Source organism: Strongylocentrotus purpuratus, unplaced genomic scaffold, assembly GCF_000002235.5.
Source record: "Strongylocentrotus purpuratus isolate Spur 01 unplaced genomic scaffold, Spur_5.0 spur5_scaffold_11, whole genome shotgun sequence".
Lineage (NCBI taxonomy): Eukaryota > Metazoa > Echinodermata > Echinoidea > Camarodonta > Strongylocentrotidae > Strongylocentrotus > Strongylocentrotus purpuratus.
In genome coordinates, this window is record NW_022145596.1 from 32,322,773 (window position 1) to 32,347,697 (window position 24,925).

Below are 24,925 nucleotides of genomic sequence, written 5' to 3' on the forward strand. Positions count from 1 at the left end.
TTAAGTCCTCTCCGAGGGACTTGGAAAAAAGGATTAATGCCTTACCAAAGGGCACTAGCGCATCGACTTAGTTTCGAACCAGGACCTCCCGGTTACGAGATCACTACTATACCACTAAGCCATCACGCCTCCATGTATGAGAACTCTGCTTTTCTCTAGACATAATTGCATTTTTTAAATATAAATCAAACAGAATACTGGCACACATCTAAATATAAATCTAAAGGTGGTTTATTTTTAACCCGATACCAGTGATTTACAAATGTTCCCGAAATGACATGATTTCCGCGGTATTTTTCTCACTTTTTTGTAAGTTATACCTTTTTTTTCTTTCTTCTGCCCGAAAAAGTTTTTGCTTGTTAGGCCACTGGCACACACTATAATTAGTTTATTACAATCATCTGGCTTACACAACCTTGTATAGACTAGGAATACATTATCAGCTGATTACATTTAAATATCCACATTCCCAGTATAAAGCATATCTTTGGAATTCATCATTGGCACTTATTTGTAGCTTGAAAATAAATTTGTGACTCAAAAATATTATCAATAGGTTCTATCACACACCCGCTAAATAGATATATTCCTTTCCTACAAATCACATAAAAATACATATATTTTTTAATTTATATAATTCGCTCTATAGCAAAATAACATCTCATACATCTCTAGAACATATGTATCATCTCACATGAGAGAAGATTGAGCAGGAATGCATAGTTTTTGCATACAAGCAAATACATTTGAATGATTTATCATTGCTAATCGTTATAACAAGGTATGTAAAGATCACACACTTAATTGTGCCATGTAGATGCACCATTGCAACTCGCTTAGGATAGCATGCATGTACCTCTTAATAGTACTTGTACAAATGACATTTCTAAAGAGAAAATCAAAGTTATGAACTTGCATTAATTTAATTTTCTTTTAAAAGCTACTAGGGGAAAAATGGGAAAACAAGGAAAACTTTCAGGCTGAACTTTTCCCCCAAAAGAAATTCATATCTTTTAAGATTGCATGAAGCCTCACACCAATATCTTTTGTCTTTCATTGTTTTCTTCATTCCTTTGGCAAATACAGCAAAAGAAAATAAATTGACAGCAGTTATCTACAACTTTCTCTTTGGGGTAATAATTTTTTCAATCTAAATCAATGTGAATCTACTTCATATCAACCAAAGGCCAAGTAAATGCAATGAAGAAGTACTTTGAATGTCACATCTGAACTATTAACTTTGGACTTTTTTAAGCTTTCTAAGTTCAAGTACAACATACAAAAATACCTTTTTAATGATCTACAAATCCCCTTTGATATTAGAAATAAAAAAGTTTCAGAATACTAGTACCACCCCTAGGACCATTTTTTTTTGGCTACATGAAGCTAGTTAGACAAGATCAAGTGACTTAGACTTGAGAGACTTAGGACGGGACATACTACCATCTTCATCATCATCAGAGGTGTCCTTGTCCTCAGGTGACCTAGGGCCATGATTTGCATGGTACCATGCACCATCACCTGCGCCTTCATTACTGGACAATTCTCCTGGTAATGACAGATCAATGTTAAGGACTTCAGTTGATAGGGATGCAGATGATTGATTGACAGGATTACTAGTCCCTTGGAGTTGCTCATCATCTAAGGGTGTATTTGCACTGGTTGGGGCGGTTGTCTCTGCTTCAGGTGCAGGTGCTGCAGATTCCTCAGCTATTTCGCTGAGAACACAAAAATTGACCAAAAAATATTTATAAGTATCAGATATTATGGAACAATGATGCATGAAAGTGAGTCATCTCAATTCATGTGGGTCTATTTGGTCTATTTATTTCAGATGAATATAAAACTGACTTTTTAAAATAATTTTTCTTCTTCAAATTACACACATGCTTATGTGATTTTACACAAAAACAAAAACAGGCTTCATAAAAAAAATAAAAACATGATAACCCTGGTAGATTTTCATATGCAAAAAGTATATTTTTTTGCTATTTTCTATCGTAATTCCCAAAAGACGAGACTATTTTACTTTCTTAGAAATCAAAAATGGACCCCAGAAAAAATATTTTCAGACTAAGGATTTGAAACAAAAGGAAGATGGAAAATTTATTCAGAGTTAAAGATAGAAATAAAAAATCAAACAAAATCTGTGCTTTAAAAAAAAAAAAACTTTATTTGACTAGGGAATAAATATATACCCTACTACCTGGATGTCATATACTGTAATTCATGCACAAGTAGCACAGGCAAAAAGTCTGAAAATAGGTTTAATGGAGGTGTATGTCTCTAACATGAATCTCTCATGCTGGTTTTCACAATGTCACCTCTTGATATTACCCACACATACCAGGGGGACACATGCATGATGTCTTCCATATGAAGACAAATATATGTGTGGGGGAAGATATGTGAGATGACTGACTTTATATGTTTGATAAACATCAAGTACATTTAAATCAACTACAAGGAAAATAACCTACCCTTGTATCTCACTTTGTGACGATCGCACAGAACTTTCTTCATCTGTAAAAGACACAAACAAAAATTGAAATAGAAAACATTCTTTGTCTCAATAAATATGACTATTGTGTAAATATTTTATTTAAAAAAATGAAACTTAAATACATTGCATGTGAAAGTGACTTTCCTTTTTATGTCAGTAGAGCAACAATTTTTTAACATCAGCAACTCCAGCAAAAATAATCACACTTCTGAAACAATTACAAATTGATGTGAATTTTTGTACATCAGGATTTAGGCATCTGTAGATTTTGCAACTGATCTGCGTGTCATCTTTGACAATAAACAAAGTTTTTCACTTCACCTGTCATAAAGACTGGGACAAAGTCTGATTGGATATATAATAAAGTTAATTTAATATTAGACTCCATCAAAGATTTTAAAATATGGTCTTAAACTCTTTAAGATTAAAAAGAATTCAGTAATTACTTTTCTATTTTGCCGCTTGCTTTCTTTCTTTTATCTACAGCTCAAAAATAATTCACTTCATGTAAAAGAACAACTTCCACATCTGGGCTGATGAAAAATATGGTTAATGATGTAAGATAGAGGCCCACTTATGCAGAGCTAGGGTAGCAATGATTTCAGGCAGGCAGGAACACAGCTATGAATTTAATCCTAGCCGTTTTAATAGTAAGACGGTGAGTTACTTGCCATTGGTAGGTGTCATACTGTCGTTTTGGGGCAAATCTTCATATGCTGCATTTGGGAAAGTGGCAGTTTTACTGGGCAATTCATTTTCAGAAGCTGAATCTATGAAAAAAGAATGGAGAAAAATGAAACAAATGTCAATAAGTTCCAAAAATAATAATTCTTAAAACACATCAATTAGCAAGTTTATGGATTAAAGTCCTACACTTTCTGAATACCTATTTAGAAATCTGGAATATTAAAATACATTTGGCATTAATTAAGTTGCATTATTAAAAGAATTATATTTGGTTTCCCAGTGTAAAGAGTGTTCACATAAATGTTACAATTTATAAAAAAGCTTTAATAAAACTTACTATCTGTTGCTTTCCATTTCTTGTATGCCAGACAGGCCAGTGATATGACGCATATTACTATCACAGTAACAATAGCTATTATTCCAAACACTGAGAACTTTTTGATAGGTGAACCTTCTTCTGAAATTAAAATATAGATGTGAAAACAGCATGAATATAGATGGTCTAATAGATATGAGAGAGAAATGTTACATATTCATCAACAAAAACAAAATCATGCTCCTGACTGCACCATTCTGTACATTCTATGAAATCTATCCTTCCTATCTACTGAAGATCAATGAATTCTGGCATTAAAAAGAATACAATTTAAAAACTGACTATATCTTCTTGACTTGCTTTCATAAATTTGATACAACCAATTCAACCTACCGGTATATCATATTTTTTCTCTTCGATATTATCATCCTGCAAACAATAACAATTAAGTATAATTAGTTAATGATTAATTTCTTTGATAATATATTTTTCTTCTAAAATTTCAGATCTTCTTGGATCTTATCAGTTCAGTGTGCACTGAATAGAAAATGATTTTTTAAGTGCATACATGCATGTATAGATATCTATATATGGTACATCAAATGTGAAACTGGTTTAAGTATGTAAAAGATTTTTCAAGAGGCATATAGTGAAAGAAAACGAAAAGAAAGAACTAGCTCGTTGGATAGACCTACTATCATAGTCATTAGTAGTGTTGTGTGCCGGTGATGACAAAGGTGATGTGGTTGTGGGTGCTGACTGATTGGGTGATGAGGCAGTGCTGGGCTTTATGGTGGTAAGTTGCTGGCAGTCATTGTGGGATGGGTCATTCTTACATCCAACACATATGTTCGGATATAAATAATAGTTTCTGAAAGATTCATTAAGGGAAATGATTAACGCTAAAGTGCGACAATTAATCTACAATTTTAGAAATGGTCTACAAATGAGTCTGTCCTATTAAATTATGCACTTGTCATTTGTAAGACGCACCTCTTGACCCCCGGGAATGGTGCGTCATTGTACCGATGTGAGTCGTACATTTTGATACCATGACGCACCTTCCGTCACAGAAAGTGACACACCATTACATTCCATCGACGCACATTTGAGTCAAACATATGACACACCATTTCATGAAAATGACTAGCCAATGACGCACATTTGAGAAACACTTCTGCTTGGAGAAAGTGACGGTCCCATTGACACACCAAATGACGCAACGTGGTAAAGTGACTTACTATGACGCACATATGGGTCAGTATTGTGACGGACATTTTGCGGCCATGACGGTACTGTGCGTCGCGATTTTGGGGAACATGACGCAACCATGACGCACCATTCCCGGGGGTCAAGAGGTGCGTCTTACAAATGACAAGTGCATTAATCTGTGACGTGTTTTATATTTTATAATGAAATTAGAGCACAGGAGTAATGTAGCAACTTTATGTATTTTTTACAGACACTTTTTTTCTCCAGCCTCCCTTGGAACTGGGTAGTATTCTTCCTCCAGTGTCATCCATATACACGGACAACATAATCTTCTGTGACTCACATCCATACCCTAGCTGTTGCCACCCACAGGTCTCGTACAGAGCTTCATCAATGTGCTTACATACCAAAGTGCATCCGATCATGGAACTCTGATCATGGGCCTGAAATTTGAAAATCCTGTGTTTTTTTTGCCCCCGGAATTGTGAAAATTGCACTGACTGATATTTTGTTTATTAAGGGGGGGGGGGGGGGGAGGGGAAGCACATATTTTATTTTATTTTGGGGTCAACATGGGTGGGGGAATGAACGCACCATTTTTGTTTCAACACCCACCCCTCTCCCCCCCAACCCACTTGAGCAAAAGTTGTATAAAAAATTTACTTTTTTTTTTGCCAGGGGGGGGGGGGGGGGGGGGGCGGCCAGTTTTTAAATGTTTTGTTTAAAAATGGTAATATTAATGTTATCTTTTTTGGGGGCCAATATTTTGCTCAATGGGGGGGGGGGTAGAAAGCCCATTGGCACCCCCATGGATCCGCGCCTGCTCTCTCTTAGCATCTTTCCCTCTGCTGCACCAAACATAGACATGCAGATTCAAAAATGTAATCTGAACATTGTATAAAGAAATGTTATATAAATAATGCAATGCTTGTTTGGGCATTATTTTAAATGAAAAAGCGATAAAGAATCAGCAACCTAGTTCATAAATTGTATAACTGGGCACTTACATGTAGCATGACCGTGCACTCATGGTTGGCTGCCATGTCAACTAATGTATCTTTATATGATTTTGTTATCTAGTCTGTACGCTCCTTAATTATGCCATAAAGATCCTTATACAACATTAGGTTAAAGTGTTAGGTTCAGGGGTTAATAAAGAAATATGTGTAGTATTCAATTTTGACCCTCCTTAGGCTAAATGATGATTCTTTACACAACAGTTCTTTTCATGAGTTTTGTATAAATTTCCTATCGTTCTCAACAGGCTATTACTTACCCATTTGGACATGGACCGCATCTTGCATTCTGTGTAGTTGTACAGTTCTGAAGGTACTCGACAGTCGGATCACACGTCACACAGCGGCTGCATACAAGCTAGTATAGCCTTCCCCCATCTGAAAGAAGCCTTCTTCACATGTTGTACAGGGAGTTTTGTATAAATTTCCTATCATTCTCAACAGGCTATTACTTACCCAGTTGGACATGGACCGCATCTTGCATTCTGTGTAGTTGTACAGTTCTGAAGGTACTTGACAGTCGGATCACACGTCACACAGCGGCTGCACACAAGGCCTGTATAGGCTTCCCCCATCTGAAAGTAGCCTTCTGCACATGGTGTACAGGTTGTTTCAACTCCCCATCCGTTGCCACAATGCTGTGGAAAAAAAATGCATTCAGAATACAATTTACGTCATAATAACATTTTTTTTAAACGCTGTTTGCCTCATTATATCTGAATGAGCCTTAAAAATCATCATAAAGTGACACACATATATAACTGTCTCTAATGATATTGGTTGCAATTAAACAATTGCAGTTTTTACTACAAATTATACTCACATCTGCCTCTAATAAGCCTAAAATTTATGTAATGATATGAATGTTAACCATGATTGAATTCACCAATCATCATCCATCTGAAAGAATAATGGAAGATACACTATGTCCAAGCTACCAGTACTCCCAAATGACATGTTTGTTTCTACATGTACCTCCACTACAACCACTATAACAATGAATAAAAGGATTAATGATTATACAAACAAAACCGTCAATGATATGATGGAATAAAATAGGAATTACCATAACAAGTAAAAGTGCTTGTACTTACTTTGTTGGGGGAATGTTCTGTACCCTGGGGACAGAACGTACAGTTCTCGCAAGTAAAAGTAATTAGGCTGAGAAACTGATTCGGTAGACAATCTCCAGGGTCCATAGTCTCTGCAGTCTGCTCAGCCTGTCAAAACACAACATTCAAATTATTCAAAAGATAGGATTTATGTCTGGTCATAAACAAGTACTCTGAGCGCAAAGTTGTCTTTGCAGTTTGCACACAATGGTAATACCAGAAAGGTTATGGGGGACAATATCTCATATTCTCATATTTTCAGAATTCTCAGCTTTAAGTTAGCCCCTTTCTGTTAATCCATTACATTCATAGATAATTATGAGAACTGAATTTAAAAAAAAGTCAAATTTGGGGTTTTAATCATGTCATTGTTAATTTGTTTAAACTATGGAAACAAAGTTCATAATGTATGTACACATTTCTATTTTAGAAAGATATGTATGACATAATTATTTTTAGGCTGACCAAACATACGTTTGCTACATAGTTCAGAATATGACCAGAAGTCATGTTTTATGTTCATTGAACTTGAAAATTTAACAAAACGAATTAATTCAAAGAAAAGCAAACTTTGAAAAAGTTGACTGAACATATTAAAAGAAAAGTTAGAAGAGGACATCTTGAGAAGAAAAAAAACTTTATTATCCTAAATTACTAAAAATTTTCTGAACAAAGCAAGTTGGAGAGGAGCTTGCAAGATTTATCACAGCGTTGCCAATTAGTGTTTTCATGATGACAACTTCAAGAATTTATAACTTTTCTATTTTTAATCAGATATTAATCAAACTTTCTCTAATTTGTTCCTATTTTCACGAAGTGACGGTATATGAGGAAAATCCGCACGCAAATTGTATGCAATTTTCATTCACTACCATCACTTCGTGAAAATAGGGTTGAATTGTTTCTTTTGTTTATCTGCTTTTATCAAAATTGACTTAATATCACGGTGGACTTCCCCTGCAATAATCCTCTCTTTTGCTCCTATACAACATGAGCTTACTTGATTTCTTAGGAGTATACATTCACACATTAATGAATAAATACCTGTGAAATATTTCTAGGTGAAACAGGAGAGCTACAGGTGGCGGGCACCATGAATATAATACTGGCAGCGGTGACAATAAATGTCATCCAACTTCTAATATAGTTAGCCATATTATAAGGTTCTGAAAGTGAAAAAGAGAAATTCATAGAAAAGAAAATATTAACACCTGCAATTCAACTCATCTGGTTCCTAAAATCATTTAGGCAGACTTAAAGGTAGAAGCGAATATCATATAAGGTCAGGTAATTTGCCTTTGAAGCTTTGATTAAAAAAATGATCAGTGCATTCTGGGATGTTTTTAAATTTCATTTCAGTGCGATAAAATATCCTTTAATTTTTTTTGTTTTAAATTTTGTAGGCTGAGAATCATTTTAGCCAGATTTTTATCTCATCTAAGACACACCTTTTTATGTAGAACAGAATCTGGCCGGTTCTTCATGTTATATTCACTAAAATTGATTCAAGCCACCAAAGATGGCGTTATCAACAAACTCATTATACAAATGCACCAGCCCAGTTTTTTGCCGGGCATCCTAATTTAATGATCACGTCATCTTTGACTGGTAGAAAGTAAGTAGGGGGATGGTATGGTTGAGATCAAAATTAAATAGGCCAGATTCTGGACTACTATTTATGATGTGATAAGCAAAAAGAAATGTTAGCTAGATTTCTCTTCATGTTCAGGCACTAGAATCACTCTCTACCGGCCTCTTGCCGTCTTGGGGAAGAGAGTGTAAATGCATAGATTAAATTTTCACCCCTCATGCCTCAAATTGCAAACCTTCTTTTGCTGGGATTTCCATGAAACATGACCAAGGTAGTTTCCAAGGCTTTCAAACACTATAACATAATAAGTTTCATTGCAAGTATACTTAGCAAAACTCTTGAAATGCAATAGTGCTGTAGTCCAACGTTTAACCGTCCGGTATCCGACCGTCCATGGCTCATCCGTTTTCAATTGGACGGTTTTGTTTTCTTGTTTTTTTAATTTTTAATTTTTTAAATCGTTTAACAGAAAACCGTCTGGTTTTGACTGGCGTTTAAACGGAATTGGAGATATCTGTGATGTTACAACACTAAAATTAATGCAATGTTGCTTGAGAAATATCACTGACACTTTTTTGTATTGTTTGTTTATTTTGATCAGTGATCACAGGGCAGCCTAGCAGCATAATTGTCCAAAAAAGTTACACATAGTCTACTATCATGGTACTATTTTGTCCAAGAGGAAAATAGCCCCTTCCCTAGCTACTTAAAGTTTCATTTTAATTTTCTTGTAAGAAAATTAAATATGAATGGTCCCCCACAATTACTATTAGTAAGATAAATAAGGGCATATTTAGGGTAAAAGCGACGGTATCATGTGTGTAATTTTCATGGAAATGCGAGAAATAAGAGATCGAGATGAAAAGCAATCTTGATCAGAATACCAATTCTATTTTAACAATAAAATAAAATAAAATCATACTCAGAATATCATTCCCAGCTTGGCAATCAAATCTACAAGTACATAATAGCCTGGTAAGATTCATCGGGGTCGATCTGCTCGCTTTTTATAAGGACCGCTATTCATTAAGACAAGCGTTATGGATAGCAATCCTTACGAGTAGTGGTCCTTATGTTGTTAATGGTTTGCTCGTTATTTATAAGGACTGTTATTCATAAAGGATCGCTATTCATTTTGTCACGCGTTATATGCCGGATAGCGGTCCTTAATTATGATGATGGTCCTGTAGCGATTCTTATGAATACGGTAGCGAGCTTGACCCGTCCAGGTTCACTGGCTTCAGCAGATGCAGGATCGAACCAGGGATATGTGAGTTTAACTCACATGCCCTGATCGAACGATGTGTATATTTACAACGGCATAAGCTCTTATGAATGGGGTAATCCCAGTATTAGACACAGACAGTCAATGAGATGAAAAACAAAACAATAGTATAGAAAGAAAAAGTTGCGCAACATATCCTCTAGACAAGGATCAAGATCGACCCAGGGTTGCACCATGCAACAAAAACAAATACATTTACTAGATATATAATTGAATTACGATATTATTACTGATGTCAGTCAGCTGAGCTGAGCTGTGAGTCACTTGAGTCTGAGTCTGACGTATCATGACTGACATGATGACATGACACTAATTGAACGATCAAATTAGTCATTGAATTATTGTTAATTGTTGTTCGATTACGTAGCTTACCTTGGCATACATCAAATGTACTTTGCAGAGAAAAGACACTGGATATATATTCAAGGACTGCGTAGATGATTGATATATATTTTCTTGATTTTAAAGGCAGTTCTATAGCTGCTTCTATAAGTTCTAGCTTGCTACACGTTCGCCGGTTATAATCTCGAATGTTCGCGAATCAGGATTGCGAAATACTGGTAAGCGCGTGATCATGACAAGGGGAAAGTCCCTAAATTTAGTCTAAATTTCAGACGTATAGCATATATGTCAGCTCAACCTATCACGAAGAGAGCTACTCTACAACTACGATGCTGATGATGGGGATAATGATAATGATTATGAAGATATCAGTGGCGGATCCAGGGGGGCACAGGGGGCACGTGCCCCCCCCCCCCGGCCCAAAAAAAAAGAAAGGAGAAAAAGGAGGGGGAAAGAAAAAGGAGAGGAAAAAGAAAAAAAGGGAAGAGAGAAAGAAGAAGAAAAGAGGGAGGAAAGAAAGGGGGAGAGGAGAAAAAGGAGGGGAAAGGGAAAGAGAGAGGAGAGAAAAGGCGGAAAAAGAAGAAAGGCGGAAAGACGGAGGAGAGAAAAGGGGGAAAAGGAGAATAATGAGAAGGGAAAAGAAAGAAATGGGGATGATATTATAAGAAGTTTTTTTTTTTTTTTACCGGGTAAGGGACGGGGGGGGGGGGGGGGGGCGGGCATGCAATTTTAAGTCGAACATGACTAATACCAAAGATTTTATCTCCTTTATAACTTCTAACTTCTAACTTCTAACTTAGTCTTGAATTAATTTTCCGATATACCTATTCTAAGTGCTCTTTCAGCATGCAGATTGTCCCTGCCATTAATCCTGCCACAGTTGCTGGTTTCATTATTGTCATATTATTTTCTGTCATCCCTGTGGCCGCGAAGTTTCTATCCGTTTCGCAAGCACCTTTTTTCTATCGCCTACATGCAATGCTTATTGCTTCCAGTTTGCAAAAGATCCCAGTGGCGGATCTGTGGGGGAATGGGGGAGGGGTTAGGGCAGTGGCGGATCCAGGGGGCCCGGGGGGCCCGGCCCCCCCCCCCCTTGAGAAAAAAAATCATGTAAAATCACGTGATTTTTACCTTTTTTGGGGGTTGGGCCCCCCCCCCCCCTGGCGCTCAAGAGGGGGGGGGGGTGCAAATTGAAAAAATTTTGAGGATCAAAAAAAAAAAAATTGTGCTCCAATTAGTTAAAATGTGATGTGAATAGAAAAACGCCATCATGTGTCCAGACCCACACAGTATCCGCATCGTCATGGGTCAAACCCCCCCTTAAACTGTTACTTGATTTAAAAAGACGTTATCGTGCACTGCTTTTTATGGTCTCCATTGTGTTAGTAGATGCCACGAAAACATCAATTACGAAGGTTCAAAATAGCAACAACAAAAATCGCATCGCCGCTATCCGGCTCGGACTTCGCGGCTCGTGGACGATGTTCCGCATCGTCATTGGGTAGAACCCCCCCCCCCCCCTTAAACTAGCTTATGAGATTTAAAAAGACGTTATCATGCACTGCTTTTTATGGTCTCCATTGTTTTAGTATAAAGTTGCCAGGAAAACATCACTTACGGCCCCCCCCCCCCACTCAGTGTTATTTAGGGTACGCATATGCTTGTTTCCTCTTTTTGAAAGCACCCCCTATCTGCCAACAGTGGCGTACCTGGGGTACTCCGTCAGGGGGGGCAAGCGACCGAAACAAACAAAAAAGGCGATGCTAATTTTCACTTCTGGCGAGCGAGCGAGCGAGCAAAAAAAATCTTTAAGTAACGTTTGGTATATAAACTGGTATTGTTGCAAGTTGGGGGTGGGAACATTTACTTGTTAGCGACGTTAATTTCATTTTTTTGCAAACTAGTGTAGCGAGCAAGAAAAAAATCACTTCTTTTTTAATAATTGCCACTTAAACTTGGTTCAATTGTCCCATGCAGGGCGCGGGAACAATATTGTGTTTAGGGTGATTTTATACCCATTTTAGCTAGCGAGCGAAAATACATCTTTCTCTCAATGAATTGCTATATAAAATTTGTTTCATTGTTGCAGGTAGGGGGCGGGCACAATCGTGTTTAAGGCAATGTCAATCCCATTTTGGCGGGCAGGCAACCCCCTACATTTCTCTTTTTAATGATATTGTAGCAGGTTAGTGGTGGGCACATAATTCCACGAGCTAGCGAGCGTAGCGAGCGAAAAAAAAAATCACTTTTCTTTTATAGGGAAAATATGGTACATAAAACTTGGGTTCATTGTTCCATGTCAGGGACGTGATTATTAAAAGCGGTGTTAATTCTATTTTGGCGAGCGAGCGTAGCGAGCGAGCAAAAAAAAATCACTTCTCTTTATAGGGAAAATATGGTATATAAACTTGGTTTAATTGTTCCATGTCAGGGACGTGATTATTAAAAGCGGTGTTATTTCTATTTTGGCGAGCGAGCGTAGCGAGCGAACAAACTTTTTGTAATGATAATTGGTTCATAAATTTCAGATTTTTTTGTTGCAGGGAAGGGCTTACACAATCATGTCTAAGGTGATGTTAATTCCGTTTTGGCGAGCACGAGCACACCAAAACTTCTTTGAATAACATTTCGTTCATAATTATTAACTGGTTGTTGCAGGTTGGGGCGGGCACGTTAGCGGTGTCAATTACATTTTGGCGAGCGAGCATAGCGAGCAAGCAAAAAAAAATAAATTCTCTTTTAATAGAAATTAATAAATAACCTTGTTTTTATTGGTGCAGGTCAGGATGGACGCAATCGCGTTTAATGCGATTCAATTCCTTTTTGGCGAGAGGGCGAAAAAACTCTTCCATTTTTAATGATATTGTTGCAGGTCAAGGGCGGGCACAATTGTTTCCAAAGCAATGTCTATTCATTTTATTCGCGAGCGAGTGTAGCGAGCAAGAAAAATGAATTAGTCTCTTTTAGTAACATTTGGTACATATATTGTGTGTTATTGTTGCCATGGTTGCAGGTCGGGGCCCGTCGGGGCAGGCACAATTGTATTCTAGGTAATACTAATCCTTTTCTTTTTTCAGGGGGACGAGGAAGTGAAAACATTTAATACAAAATAGGCTAGCAAGCAGTTCGCGCCAGCGAAGAGTTTCAAATTTGTTATATCACTTATATTTTCCTATTTTCATTTGTTTTAATTTTTCAGGGCCGTATGCGGAATATTTTTCTGATGGGGGAAGGGGGAAAGATGCGTTAAAAGTTTTCGAAGAATCTCAAAAGCAAAAGGAGTGAAGGGAGTTCGAGCGACCGAACTGGTCATGAGGGTACTTTTGCATTTTCAAAAGTAGAATTGAAGGATTTGGTATAGGCCTACACTACATTTTCAGGAAAAAAACTGTACGATTTCAAAATATCTGGGGTCAACTGCCCCCCCCCCCTGGTGCTTACGGCCATGTTCTTTATTTTTTTTCCCCATTTTCATTCCTTTCCTTTTCTTTTCCCCTTTTCTTCCTTTTCTCTTCTTCTTTCTTTTTTCTTTCCTTTTTTTCCTTTTTTCTCTTTCTTTCCTTTTTTTCTTTCCTTTTCCTTTTTTCTTTTTCTTTCCTTTCCCTTTCTTTTCTTTTCTTTCCCCTTTTTCTTTTTTTCCCCTGGAGCCCGTCAGGGGGGGCACTCTGCCCCCCCTGCCCCCCCATAGGTACGCCAGTGACTGCCAACATTTCCGAACCCCCTTTCGCGGGCTTTTCCTGCCTTGGAGCTAGACCCCCCTAAATCAGGAAAAATGCTCAATGTTCCCCCCTAAATTTGGAATAATTTCTCAGGAGTCCAAAGAAATGAGAGTAAAAACGAAAAAACACACCCTTTTTAAAGAAATCTCCGGGTGAAAAGTCAAATTCTCGGGCCGGACTTTGTCGCACGAAAAGTACCCCTTTACCGGACATTTTGGCAACACGCATGCGGTCATTTCGACCTCAAACCTCTACGCGGCTCGGACTTTGAGACTCGTGGACGATGCTCCTCGTCGTCATTGGGTCGAACCCCCCTCAAACTGTTACTTGATTTAAAAAGACGTTATCATGAACTGCTGTTTATATGGTCTCCATTGTGTTAGTAGATACCAGGAAAATATCATTTACGGGGGTTCAAAATAGCCCCCCCCAAAAAAAAAAAAAAAAAAAAAAAAATCGCCTCGCCGCTACGCGGCTCGGACTTCGCGGCTCGTGGACGATGCTCCGCATCGTCATGGGTCGAACCCCCTAAACTGTTACTTGATTAAAAAAGACGTTATCATGCACTGCTTTTTATGGTCTCCATTAGATGCCAGGAAAACTTCACTTACGGGGGTTAAAATAGCAACAACTACAAAAAAAAATCGCCTCGCCGCTTCGCGGCTCGTGGACGATGTTCCGTGTCGTCATTGGGTCAACCCCCCCCCCCTTAGCAAAAAGCCAGATCCCATCATCCGCCCCTGGATCCCTACTCTTTGAGGGGGTAGGAGAAAGCAAGAAGTGCCTGAAAATGCACCTAATGTGGTTCTAAAATTGCAAATGCTTCCTACTCAGGGAGGGGGTTCTGACCCCCTCCCAGACCCACCCCGCTTGGTCGCTCCGCTCCCTCGCCGCTGGCGCCTTGCTCCATCGTTTTTCATATATTTCACCCCATGCGATTTTGTGCCCCCCGGTAAGAAATTCCTGGATCCGCCACTGGATATGATGATCGGGATACAATGATGATGATGATGATGATTATGATGATGATGATGGTAATTATACTAATATTAATAATAGTAATAATAATAATAATGGCAATAACTATAATATATAATAACAATACTATTAATAATAACTAACAAAAACAAAAACAATGATAATAATGACAATAAAATTATGAATATAACAATATATCAATGATGAAGGTAGTATGTGATTTTTGCACTAGTGATGTATATCTATAGGTAAACATGGTAGGCTCATGATACATGACGGCACATGCTTGTACAGTTTTGTAGCAATATTCGGATCATTTTTCATAGAGGAAAAGAGGTAAATCACATGTACAGACTGATGTACTAAGCCCAAATAACAACAAATACGTGTTTCTCGTCCCCGCCCGCGCTGATTCTTGATGCCGCTTCAAAATCTTTATTATTTTTTTTTTTTTTTAAATAGATAGAAATCAGACTTATAATTGAAGTCAGCGTTACATCTGGGCATTCGATCGGATTCTAATGTGAATGAAATCAGTTAAATTATAAAACAAATCATAATTCCCTACAGTACTACCAAACCCCAAATAAAAACTACTATCTGCAACCAGAGGCAGCGCTCTGGGGAAAGTGCATCCTTTACTTCAAATAAGTGCCCCTTATTCTTGCCGATGGGTGCCCGTTATATATATTCTTATAATTAAGTGCCCCAAATAGTATCACTGATAAGTGCCATCTTTATATCTGATAATTGCCCCTATTCAAATATGAGAGGTGCCCCTTTTTCTTTGACAAATGCTCCTTTTTCTTTGACAAATGCTCCTTTTTCTTTGCATTAAGTGTCCCTTTTCCGTTCTCATAAGTGCACCTTTTCATTTATGGTAAGCGCCCCTTTTAAGGTACGATAAGGGCCCTTTTTCACTTCTGATATATGCCCCCTTCATCTCTGATAATTGCCTCGATTCAAAACTGGGAGGTGCCCCTTTTCAGGCCGGGTGCGAGAACTGCCCCTTTTCACCTCTTATAATTGCTCTATTTACTTCTTTTAATTGCCTTTAAAAAAAAACACTTTGGCACCCTTTTTCTTTCTCCATAGCATGTGCCCCAAATTTAAAGCGATTATAGGAGCAATTGTTTCCTTACTTTTCCCCAAAGCTTGCTTGCTACACCGGCTCGCATTTATAGTTGGTGTAATTGTGTTACTTATTAAAGGTATTCTTATTCAATCATGGTTAGATTGTGATTAACCCCCCATCAGGATTTTGCATCTCTTTATAAGATGTAATGTTTCGCACTATGCGACATCTCAAATCTTACATTATTTGCTCGATCGCTTCGCCCGCTCGAAACTGAATATTTAGACCATCACTTTCAACTGCAAAGTATGATGAATAAGCAATATCTTGGGCATGTAAAGAGAGAATCAAATATAGAAACTATCCCAATATACCTATGTCTAAAAAATGATATACTTTCGCTTTGACATTTCCCTTTGTAGGTTCCCCCTTTTCCAGAAATGCCACATTTTGTTAGTGCCCCCCCCCCCTCCCCCACTTTGGAAGATGCTCCGCCGCACCTGATTTTAAGACCACTGACTTCCCAAATTCATCAAAAAAGTATTATAGCCAATTAATACTTAATAGAATTTTTTTTTTCACAAAAGAGAAATATTGTCGCCACACAATATTTGTTTATTTTTAAATAAATGTAATGCTTCCTGGGAGAAATTTAAATAGTTTAAACATATTTGTGGCTTACAACTAGTAAATAAAATCGATTGATCGATCTGTAATTGAAAAACAAGTCAGAAAAAATCTTGGAACCAGCGGAATTTGAACCTGCCATCTACTGCTTGCCGGGCATCGACTCTACCACCAGGCCATCACTAGTCCATGGCACAGTCACGATGAACTAAAACAAATACCCAAGCTCTCCTGATTCATTCTGACTTATTAATATTCATTAGTCCGCCATAGGACAATAACTTTTTTTTTAAATAAATGTAATGCTTCTTGGGAGAAATGTTAATAGCTTAAACATATTTGTGGCTTACACCCAGTTAATAAGATCGATCTTAATGAAGAGCTATGGCTGCACCTGCAATACGAAAATAGTAAATCTATTTTAAAAAAATGTCAATCGGGGAGGGTACACAATCGATGAGAGTCCACAAATAGAAGAGAAGGTCCCTTTAATGGAACAAGAACCAGTGCCACTTCTTTCAGAAGTTGAACATGCGGTGAAGAAGCTCAGAGCAGGGAAGGCACCAGGAATTGATTGCAAAAACGTTTGGGGGGGGGGCTGACAAAAAAAAAATCCGCAGCACCCCACTCTAACATGCATGCATGGGCATCAGTGGCAGATCCAGGAATTTCTTACCGGGGGGGGGGGCACAAAATGGCATGGGGTTAAATATATGTAAAACGATGAAGCGACAGAACGAGGCTTTAGCGGCGAGGGAGCGAAGCGACCAAGCGGGGGTGGGTCTGGGAGGGGGTTCTGGCCCCCTCCCAAGATAAGAAGCATTTGCAATTTTAGAACCAAATTAGACGCATTTTCAGGCACTTCCTGGAGTAATATGACGTAAAATTGCTTTCTCCTCCCCCTTCCAAGATCTTTTGCAATTTGAGAACCACATTTGGCGCATTAATGTCCACCGGCACTTCCTGGAAAAAAAATGAGGCCTTCTGTTGGTTAGAAGTTAGAAAAAAGTGATCTGTCACGTCTTGAGACGGTGATCCGATACTTCATCAGTACTAGGGAGAATGTGATGTGGTAGCATTTCTCGGTGTTAAATTTCACATGGCAGATGAAATTCAACGTCGGAAAGCCATCACCACGACATACACGCTAGGATACACTCCTCTTGCGTTGGTAACAGATCTCCGGTATCTAGGTCTTTCTCATCCAACTTGTCCAGGCAAGGCCACATGAAAAACATCACATCCCGAGCCAATTGGATGCTGGGACTAGTCAGCAGAAATCTCCGCAAAACCTCACAAAAGATCCGCCAACAAGCCTACTTCTCTCTTGTTAGACCTCATCTGGAATACTGTTGCTCGGTCTGGAACCCTCACACAAACAAGCTATATCCAAAATCGAGGCAGTACAAAGGCGAGCAGCAAGATTCACCCTCCAGAGATATCGTCATATGGCTCTCTCGGCCATGATTCAACATCTGAAATGGGAGAGCCTGGAGAGGAGAAGAAATGCTGCAAGCCTCCACCTCATGTACAAGATCCAAAACAACACAGTAGCCATCAATGCACACCATTACACAGCACCCATGACTGCCAGCAACACACGACAGTATCACTCAAAGAAGTTGCTGGCTATCCCATCCCGCACCCAGCTCTACCAGAACTCATTTCCCCCTCGGACAGTAACTGCGTGGAATGCACTTTCAAAGATCACCCTTGACGCTACTTCACTGGAGGGCTTCAAGGGAGCGCTTCTACCCAGCATCTAGATCAAGAACTAGATAGTTTATTCCTCAGCACTATACATCCTGACGTATGGATCCTGCTGACTATCGTCGTAGAAGTAGAAGAAGTAGTACTTGCAAACATTTTCTAGTGTGTATAAACTGTGTCGTATCAGGGGCGTTGCTAGATCTTTGTCAGTGGGGGTGGGGAGGGTGTAGAGGCCACCGATCACCGACAAAACGAGCAACCAATTACCGACAAATATATAAATGCCAATGCTCAAAATAATGTCTACAAATTTAACCCTATAAACCCGGGGCCAGGAACTAAGTCTCCCCCCTCCCGCGGAAACTTTGACACTTCATTAAATTATTAGAGGAAGAAGACAATCCATTATACCGTTCTCGACTCTTAATTCTTGTTTGGATCCAGTGATCCCCCCCCCCCCTCCCGCGCGAAGCGCGCCAGCTTTGACTTTACAATAAATTATTATACTCTTAATCCTTGTCTGAATTCATTTTCGCCCATTTCGCGCAAAGCGCGGAAGTCTTGACGATTCATTAAATTATTACTCTTAATCTTTGTCTGAATTCATTTTCGCCCATCTCGCGCGCAGCGCAGAAGCTTTGACGTTTCAATAAATCAGAGAAAGAAGACGATTCGTTGTATCGTGTTCTTGTCTGAATTCAATCCCCCTCCCCCCTCCCGCGCGAAGCGCGGAAGCTTTAACACTTCATTAAATTATTAGAGAAAGAAGACGATTCATTGTATTTGTAGCGGTTCCCTCTCTTAAACCTTGTCTGAATTCATATTCGCCCATCCCGCGCGAAGCGCTTAAGCGTTCACGTTTCATTAAATTATCGGAGAAAGAAGACGATTCGTTGTATCGTGTTCTTGTCTGAATTCAGTTTCCCCCTCCTTTTGACTGGTGGTCAAATTCACCAACACGGTTAACCTTATCAAATTTCATATTAAATTACTCGTCTGGTCATAAGGATTCCAAAAATGTATAGTTTGTTATACCTCTGACCTTAAATGAGGGCGCTATGGTCAAAAAGGTCAATGCACTTTAGACTGGTGGTCAAATTCACCAACACAGTTAACATCGTCCGATTCTAATGATTTTAGTGTCTAATAATATGTTTTCTGACATAACAAATTCAACTAAGCAACTTTTAAAACCAAAAGGGGTTGCCATAACCTTTAAATTTCCTTCAAACCCATGTATAAGAAGTTATATATATGTTTGTCACCGAAACGGCAGCCATTTTGAATGTACATGGTCAAGGTAAACACTTTTACTTTTGAAAGTTGGATTGTGACATACATGTGCGAATAACTACATGTATCATGTTTGTCGCGTACAACGATATCGTTAATTTCTATTTTTCTCTTAAGTGCCTTTTCCCTTGGGGTACAAAATATAATATGGATAGCATTATTATGGGTTCTCTAAAGAGAATAGACCCTCCCGAGTAATACATTTTTTTTGAAATAATAGTCATTTTGTATATTGGAACTAATGAGAAAGTTGTCCGCCTACACATCACACAGACCTTACAGATTCAACCAATTTGAAGAGCCCACGCCTGAAGTGATATCAATTTTTTTTCAGGAATTCATAACTTTCTCACTTTTTGTCCGATTTCATTTAAACTTTCACCATTCTACTTCTCTGATTTTCCTGCTTTCCTCGATAGTAGTTTTATTTTTATATTTGTGTTTCCTCGATAGTAGTTTGCTCTAGTATCAAGGTCGGATTTCCCTTTAATAATGACGACATGACGACATTGTTTAATGGGATGTTCGCCTCCCTCCTCCCAGATAACTGATAAAGGCTTACATACATATCTTTATTCAATGTTTTCCGTTTAAAAAGAAAAGAATAAAAAATCTGTAAATTTAAATCACATGAATTGACACTACTTATAATTATTACAATGATTAATGCTCTCTCCATCTCATTACACCATTTAATCCAAATCTACAAATAAAGAGTATGTAACACATAAAAATGCTGGTCAAACAGTGATTATTATGTTTATTAACGCTTTGATTTTTTCACTAAAAATTACATCATCATCATTCATGAATTAAACAGAATTCTGTCATTATCATTTATCCGACAATATATTTTTCTACAATGAACTAAATGGAATGCCTTAAAATATTGATGATAATTATTTTTACAGTCGATGTTATAAAGTAGGGATTTTTTTTAATAGAGAATGTTTGATTAAGACAAACACTACATCGTACAGAATAAAAGCTGGAAATTCATAGAAGAAAATCTTTTGTCATGAAATATTAGAGGGGACTAAATCACAGACCAGCTATGGGGACTCAAATAAAAAAAAAAATGTAATAATTCTTCCTTTTCAACTAACATTCTTTCAATATTACAATTTTTTTATGAGGATTATTTTTCTTTTGTGTTTTCTTTGCATACTGAAGGGCCAAAAAGAGAAAGGATTGTTTCTAATAAAACGATACACAAGATAACTACTGGTATGACATAAGATGACTAACTGTGACCAATTTTTTAATTTTTTCTCTTCCTTTTAACCCTTTGGGCCTATAGTAAAGGAAAGTGCAAGATATATACACACAAAAAAAGGAATTGCTAATGAAATACCAAATGAAAGATTTACTGTAAAAAGATCAGCAAAAACATTACATTTGATTCTAAAACTATACTGTTACGTATTGGCAAAAGAGAAATTTAATATACTACATTTTTTATCTATTGTATAATATTCAATAGCACATACACAATGGATAATAATTTAAGATCAATTACAGTTATGTTTTGTATCATATTATTCAGTGTACTGTTTGATCTGTACTGTATGAAAAGCACTCCACAGAGTGGATTTGGCACTATATAAGTTACAGTTACTATTATTATTATTATTAGTGTATATTCTATTTGCTTTTGACCAAAACCTACAACTTCTAATCATAATTTGATAAGAATTTGTAGGCTTTGGTCAAAAGCAAATACTTAATTGTCTGTATGACACCCAAAGTACTTTGGTTTCAATCTGAATACTTCAGGAATACAATCAACACATCACTTGAAAGTGAAAATCCCCTCAATTTAAAATATTTTTATCAGCACAATGATATGAATGAACTGATCTTCCCTTTGAAAAATTAAAACAACACACGACAAAACATTACCTAGCGCATGTACATTAAATACAACTATGAGCTAAATATTCAGAAATTTAGCAAAGGTAGAAGCAAATATATAAACATAGCTTAATTTTCTTTTTCACACTTGTATATACACATTTATATCAGATACAAATGAACTTCAGGGAACCAAATTATCTCCACATACATCTGTCTGAATTTGTAAATAAGATTACATATTTTTATTTAAATTGATTTTAAATTTATTCATACATACAGGAGTTTATGAAAAAATGGACATTCTACTAACTTTACCATGGCTTTAAAAATCTGATTCCACAAATGACTTTTGTTTGACTACAAAATGGGATATTTATTGCAGTAAAAATAAACAACAAAAATCTTTAAAATCAATGCCGTCAAATAAGTTAATCAAAATAAAGTTGGAGTTTAAGTAAAAAACATTCATAAATGTTTATCTAAAATCAGGCAATAGAGTATGATAAAATAAAGTAGTTTTATTGGAATACATGTTACATGCTTTAAAAAAAAAAGTAACTGGAGATTGAATTGGTATTATTTTTAAACTTATTATAATTGGAGATAAAAATCACAATATACAAAATTAAACTGAGATTATTTCAGTACTGTGTATTGTAGAATCTTCTGTATTTACTAATTTGCCTTAATTCACCAAAGAGTGAAATTGAATAGGCTTAATACTTCACTTATCATTGAACCTGTTTAATTGTAGTGTATAAGAACTTTTCTTTGGACATAATTGCAGTCTTTTCTAAAATATCAAATAGAATACTGCCTGTGATATCTCCTTGTCATAGCCAAAATACACGAAATACTGATTTTGTTTTCTTCTATTTTTTCCCCAAGATTTACATGCATTTGAATGGGTTTTTTAAAGGACATTTATACAGTTATATTCTGTTGAAGAAAATAGATAAAAAATGTATTAAAAACTAATCTTTAAAATTTATCAAAAATCCCTGACTTCATGATTTCAAAAACTTTAAAAATGTTGTGCATATCTTTTGAGTCACTCATGAAAGTTAAAAATACATATGGTTGTGTGGTGATACACATACTAATATCGTCGCTGTTTTCACGAAGTGACGCTAGTGAAAAAAAATTGCATTCACTTTACGTTACGATTTTCCTCACTACCGTCACTTCGTGAAAACAAGGACGATATGTTATGATAAACGGGTCAGCCTTACATCATTATGTATCATGCATTGCATTAATTGAAGTGCACATGAAACAAAGGGCTCTTCTGAAGTAGTTTGTGCATTTTGCGTATTACGTGTCTGCACTTTGAGACTAGGCTGATGGCATACTGCATACATTCTGTACTTCACCTGCTACAGAGACAGCTAGGCTCTGCTCAAGGCTTTAGGAATTTTGGTATAGTGTCAAATTAGAGTCTGTGCCTGCAGACTACTTCTACATATGCATTGGTTAAGGGTAAGCATGCATATCCCTTCCTTTGGCAAACATATTCTTCTTCTTCTTCTTTTTAATACAAATGTCATAGTCCAATCACAAGTTTAGAAAGTAGCCAATAACTGTGAATGGACCTCAATTTGTGGTACCTTTCTGACCAAGATTATCAATGATGGCCAGGTAAAAAACACAAGCCAACATGTCATGACAATCACCTGGCTTACTTACCACAACCTTGTACAGACTAGGAACACATTATCAGCTGCTTACAAATAGAACTACATGTACAAGGACTTTTGATCAATTAAGAAGAGTTTGGAAAATGGAAGATATCAAACGGAAACCTAAACTTTAACAGAAAAACAAATATATTCTTGTTTTACTTTCCACTAAAATACATTTGTAAAGTTTCTTGTACATTCTAATCTGATTTCATAAACAGCAAAGTGACAGTAAGTAGACAAAACGAGTTGAAATGCATCTCATTCTTGTATGGTAGGTAGATTCATTTTAGTTTTTTTTTTTAAATATAAATCATCAGTCGAACCCTGACAGGAGAATACATATGTGGTATACACACTTGTAATAGGAGGTACCTGCTTCAAGGTATCATGTCTAAATCTAATTAAAGTGTAATAAATTAATTGTAATAGTATAATAAGGGCTCCTCATTCTCTATTTAGAGCTGTCTACTAGTTTTCAATCTAAAGAATATATAGAAGAACAAAGTTCCAGTGCATATATATATATATATCAAAGTAGTCTCCCACAAAAGTTACCAAGGAAAACGAGCATAGGTGTAATTAGAGTATAACTCTTTAAATTTCAGTTGCCAGTTTAGATTGTCATTTCCAAGACATAATTTACATTTAAACAGCCAATTGTATGAACAAACATACACTCCCAGTATAAAGCATCTTATAGAATATACCATGGATACATATTTGTAGCATGAAAATAAATTTATGATCCAAAAATAGATTACTATACTACCCTGGTAATAAATCTATATCCTCACATAGATATATTCTTCTTCTGCAATCATATAAATATAAAAGTAAAATCTTAATTTGTATTCATTTATATATTTTCTCTTTGTCAAAATAGCAACCCATATACATTCTAATCACAGTACAGTGAACCAGCAACCCGGCATTCTAGCATTAAGCATTAAGCATTAAGCATTAAGCATTAAGCATTAAGCATTAAGCGCTATATAAATGTAATTTATTATTATTATTATTATTCTAATCACAGTGCAGTGAACCAGTATTTAGTGCCTTGCATGTCACTCATAGGTATACTAGAACATATGTATCCTCTCTGGCACCTGAGATAACATTCCTTTAAATACTATTTAACAGGAATATATGTCATACAACAGGAATGAGTGCAATGAATTATATCAAGGTATGGACTATCACACACTTGTGCCATGTAGATGCACCATTTCAACTCAATGGCATTCTATATATCATGTGCCACAATAGAAATACAATCTCATTACATCTCATTTTGAAAGCGGCAGGTAAAAAACAAAATGCATATGTCATGTGCAAGCTGCACTTGCAATTAAGGGATATCATCCATGAACTAGCTATCCTATCGCAGGAATAGCAGTCAGTCTATACCATACCATGAGGGATTTTCATTGACACCCAATGAAAAAGAGTCAATGGAAAATATATGCATTTTCAACTTATGTGCACCATCTCCACTCCATTGGGAGATCACTCTTCTACTGCCCCAAAACTGGAATGGCAGTCAGCACATATATTTGCTATAAAATTTTCCATTGAAACCTCATTTCCATTGTGGCATATGCATTCATAATATAAGAGCATGATCTTCTTTTTGTGAACTGAAATAGGTATCGAGTATATACATTTTCAACGTATGTGCACCATCTCCACTCCATCGGGAGGTCACTCTACCACTGCCCCCAATACTGGGATGGCAGTCAGCACATAATATAAGACCTCTATTCATGAGAGCATTCTTTTTGTGAATTGAAATAGGTATCGAGTATATACATTTTCAACGTATGTGCACCATCTCCACTCCATCGGGAGGTCACTCTACCACTGCCCCCAATACTGGGATGGCAGTCAGCACATAATATAAGACCTCTATTCATGAGAGCA

General features: G+C 37.0%; 1 protein-coding gene and 1 long non-coding RNA gene across 2 annotated transcripts; one reads left to right on the forward strand and one right to left on the reverse strand.

Annotated features, from left to right (window-relative positions):
• Positions 1-291: 291 nt before the first annotated feature.
• On the reverse strand, positions 292-10,312 carry LOC752882. The gene is made up of 8 exons (XM_030981194.1): positions 10,095-10,312; positions 7,891-8,012; positions 6,829-6,954; positions 6,191-6,372; positions 3,528-3,647; positions 3,175-3,273; positions 2,481-2,523; positions 292-1,718 (listed from the first exon to the last, which is right to left on the reverse strand). Exons 4-8 carry the CDS (start codon positions 6,216-6,218, stop codon positions 1,391-1,393), a joined length of 618 nt encoding a protein of 205 aa, XP_030837054.1. The 5' UTR covers positions 6,219-6,372; positions 6,829-6,954; positions 7,891-8,012; positions 10,095-10,312; the 3' UTR covers positions 292-1,390.
• A 14,215-nt stretch (positions 10,313-24,527) lies between these two features.
• Positions 24,528-24,917, forward strand: LOC115922339. The gene is made up of 2 exons (XR_004063436.1): positions 24,528-24,651; positions 24,800-24,917. It is a non-coding gene; the product is annotated as an uncharacterized LOC115922339 (long non-coding RNA).
• The last annotated feature ends 8 nt before the right edge of the window (positions 24,918-24,925 follow it).

Bases quoted from the DNA above. Each gene is read 5' to 3' on its own strand.
- LOC752882 (XM_030981194.1), bottom strand. From the start codon at position 6,218: ATGCAAGATGCGGTCCATGTCCAACTGG. The intron at 3,274-3,527 runs GTAAGTTTTATT...CTTTTTTCATAG, and splicing joins GAAATGGAAAGCAACAGATA to ATTCAGCTTCTGAAAATGAA. The intron at 2,524-3,174 runs GCAAGTAACTCA...TGTCTTTTACAG, and splicing joins CAGTATGACACCTACCAATG to ATGAAGAAAGTTCTGTGCGA.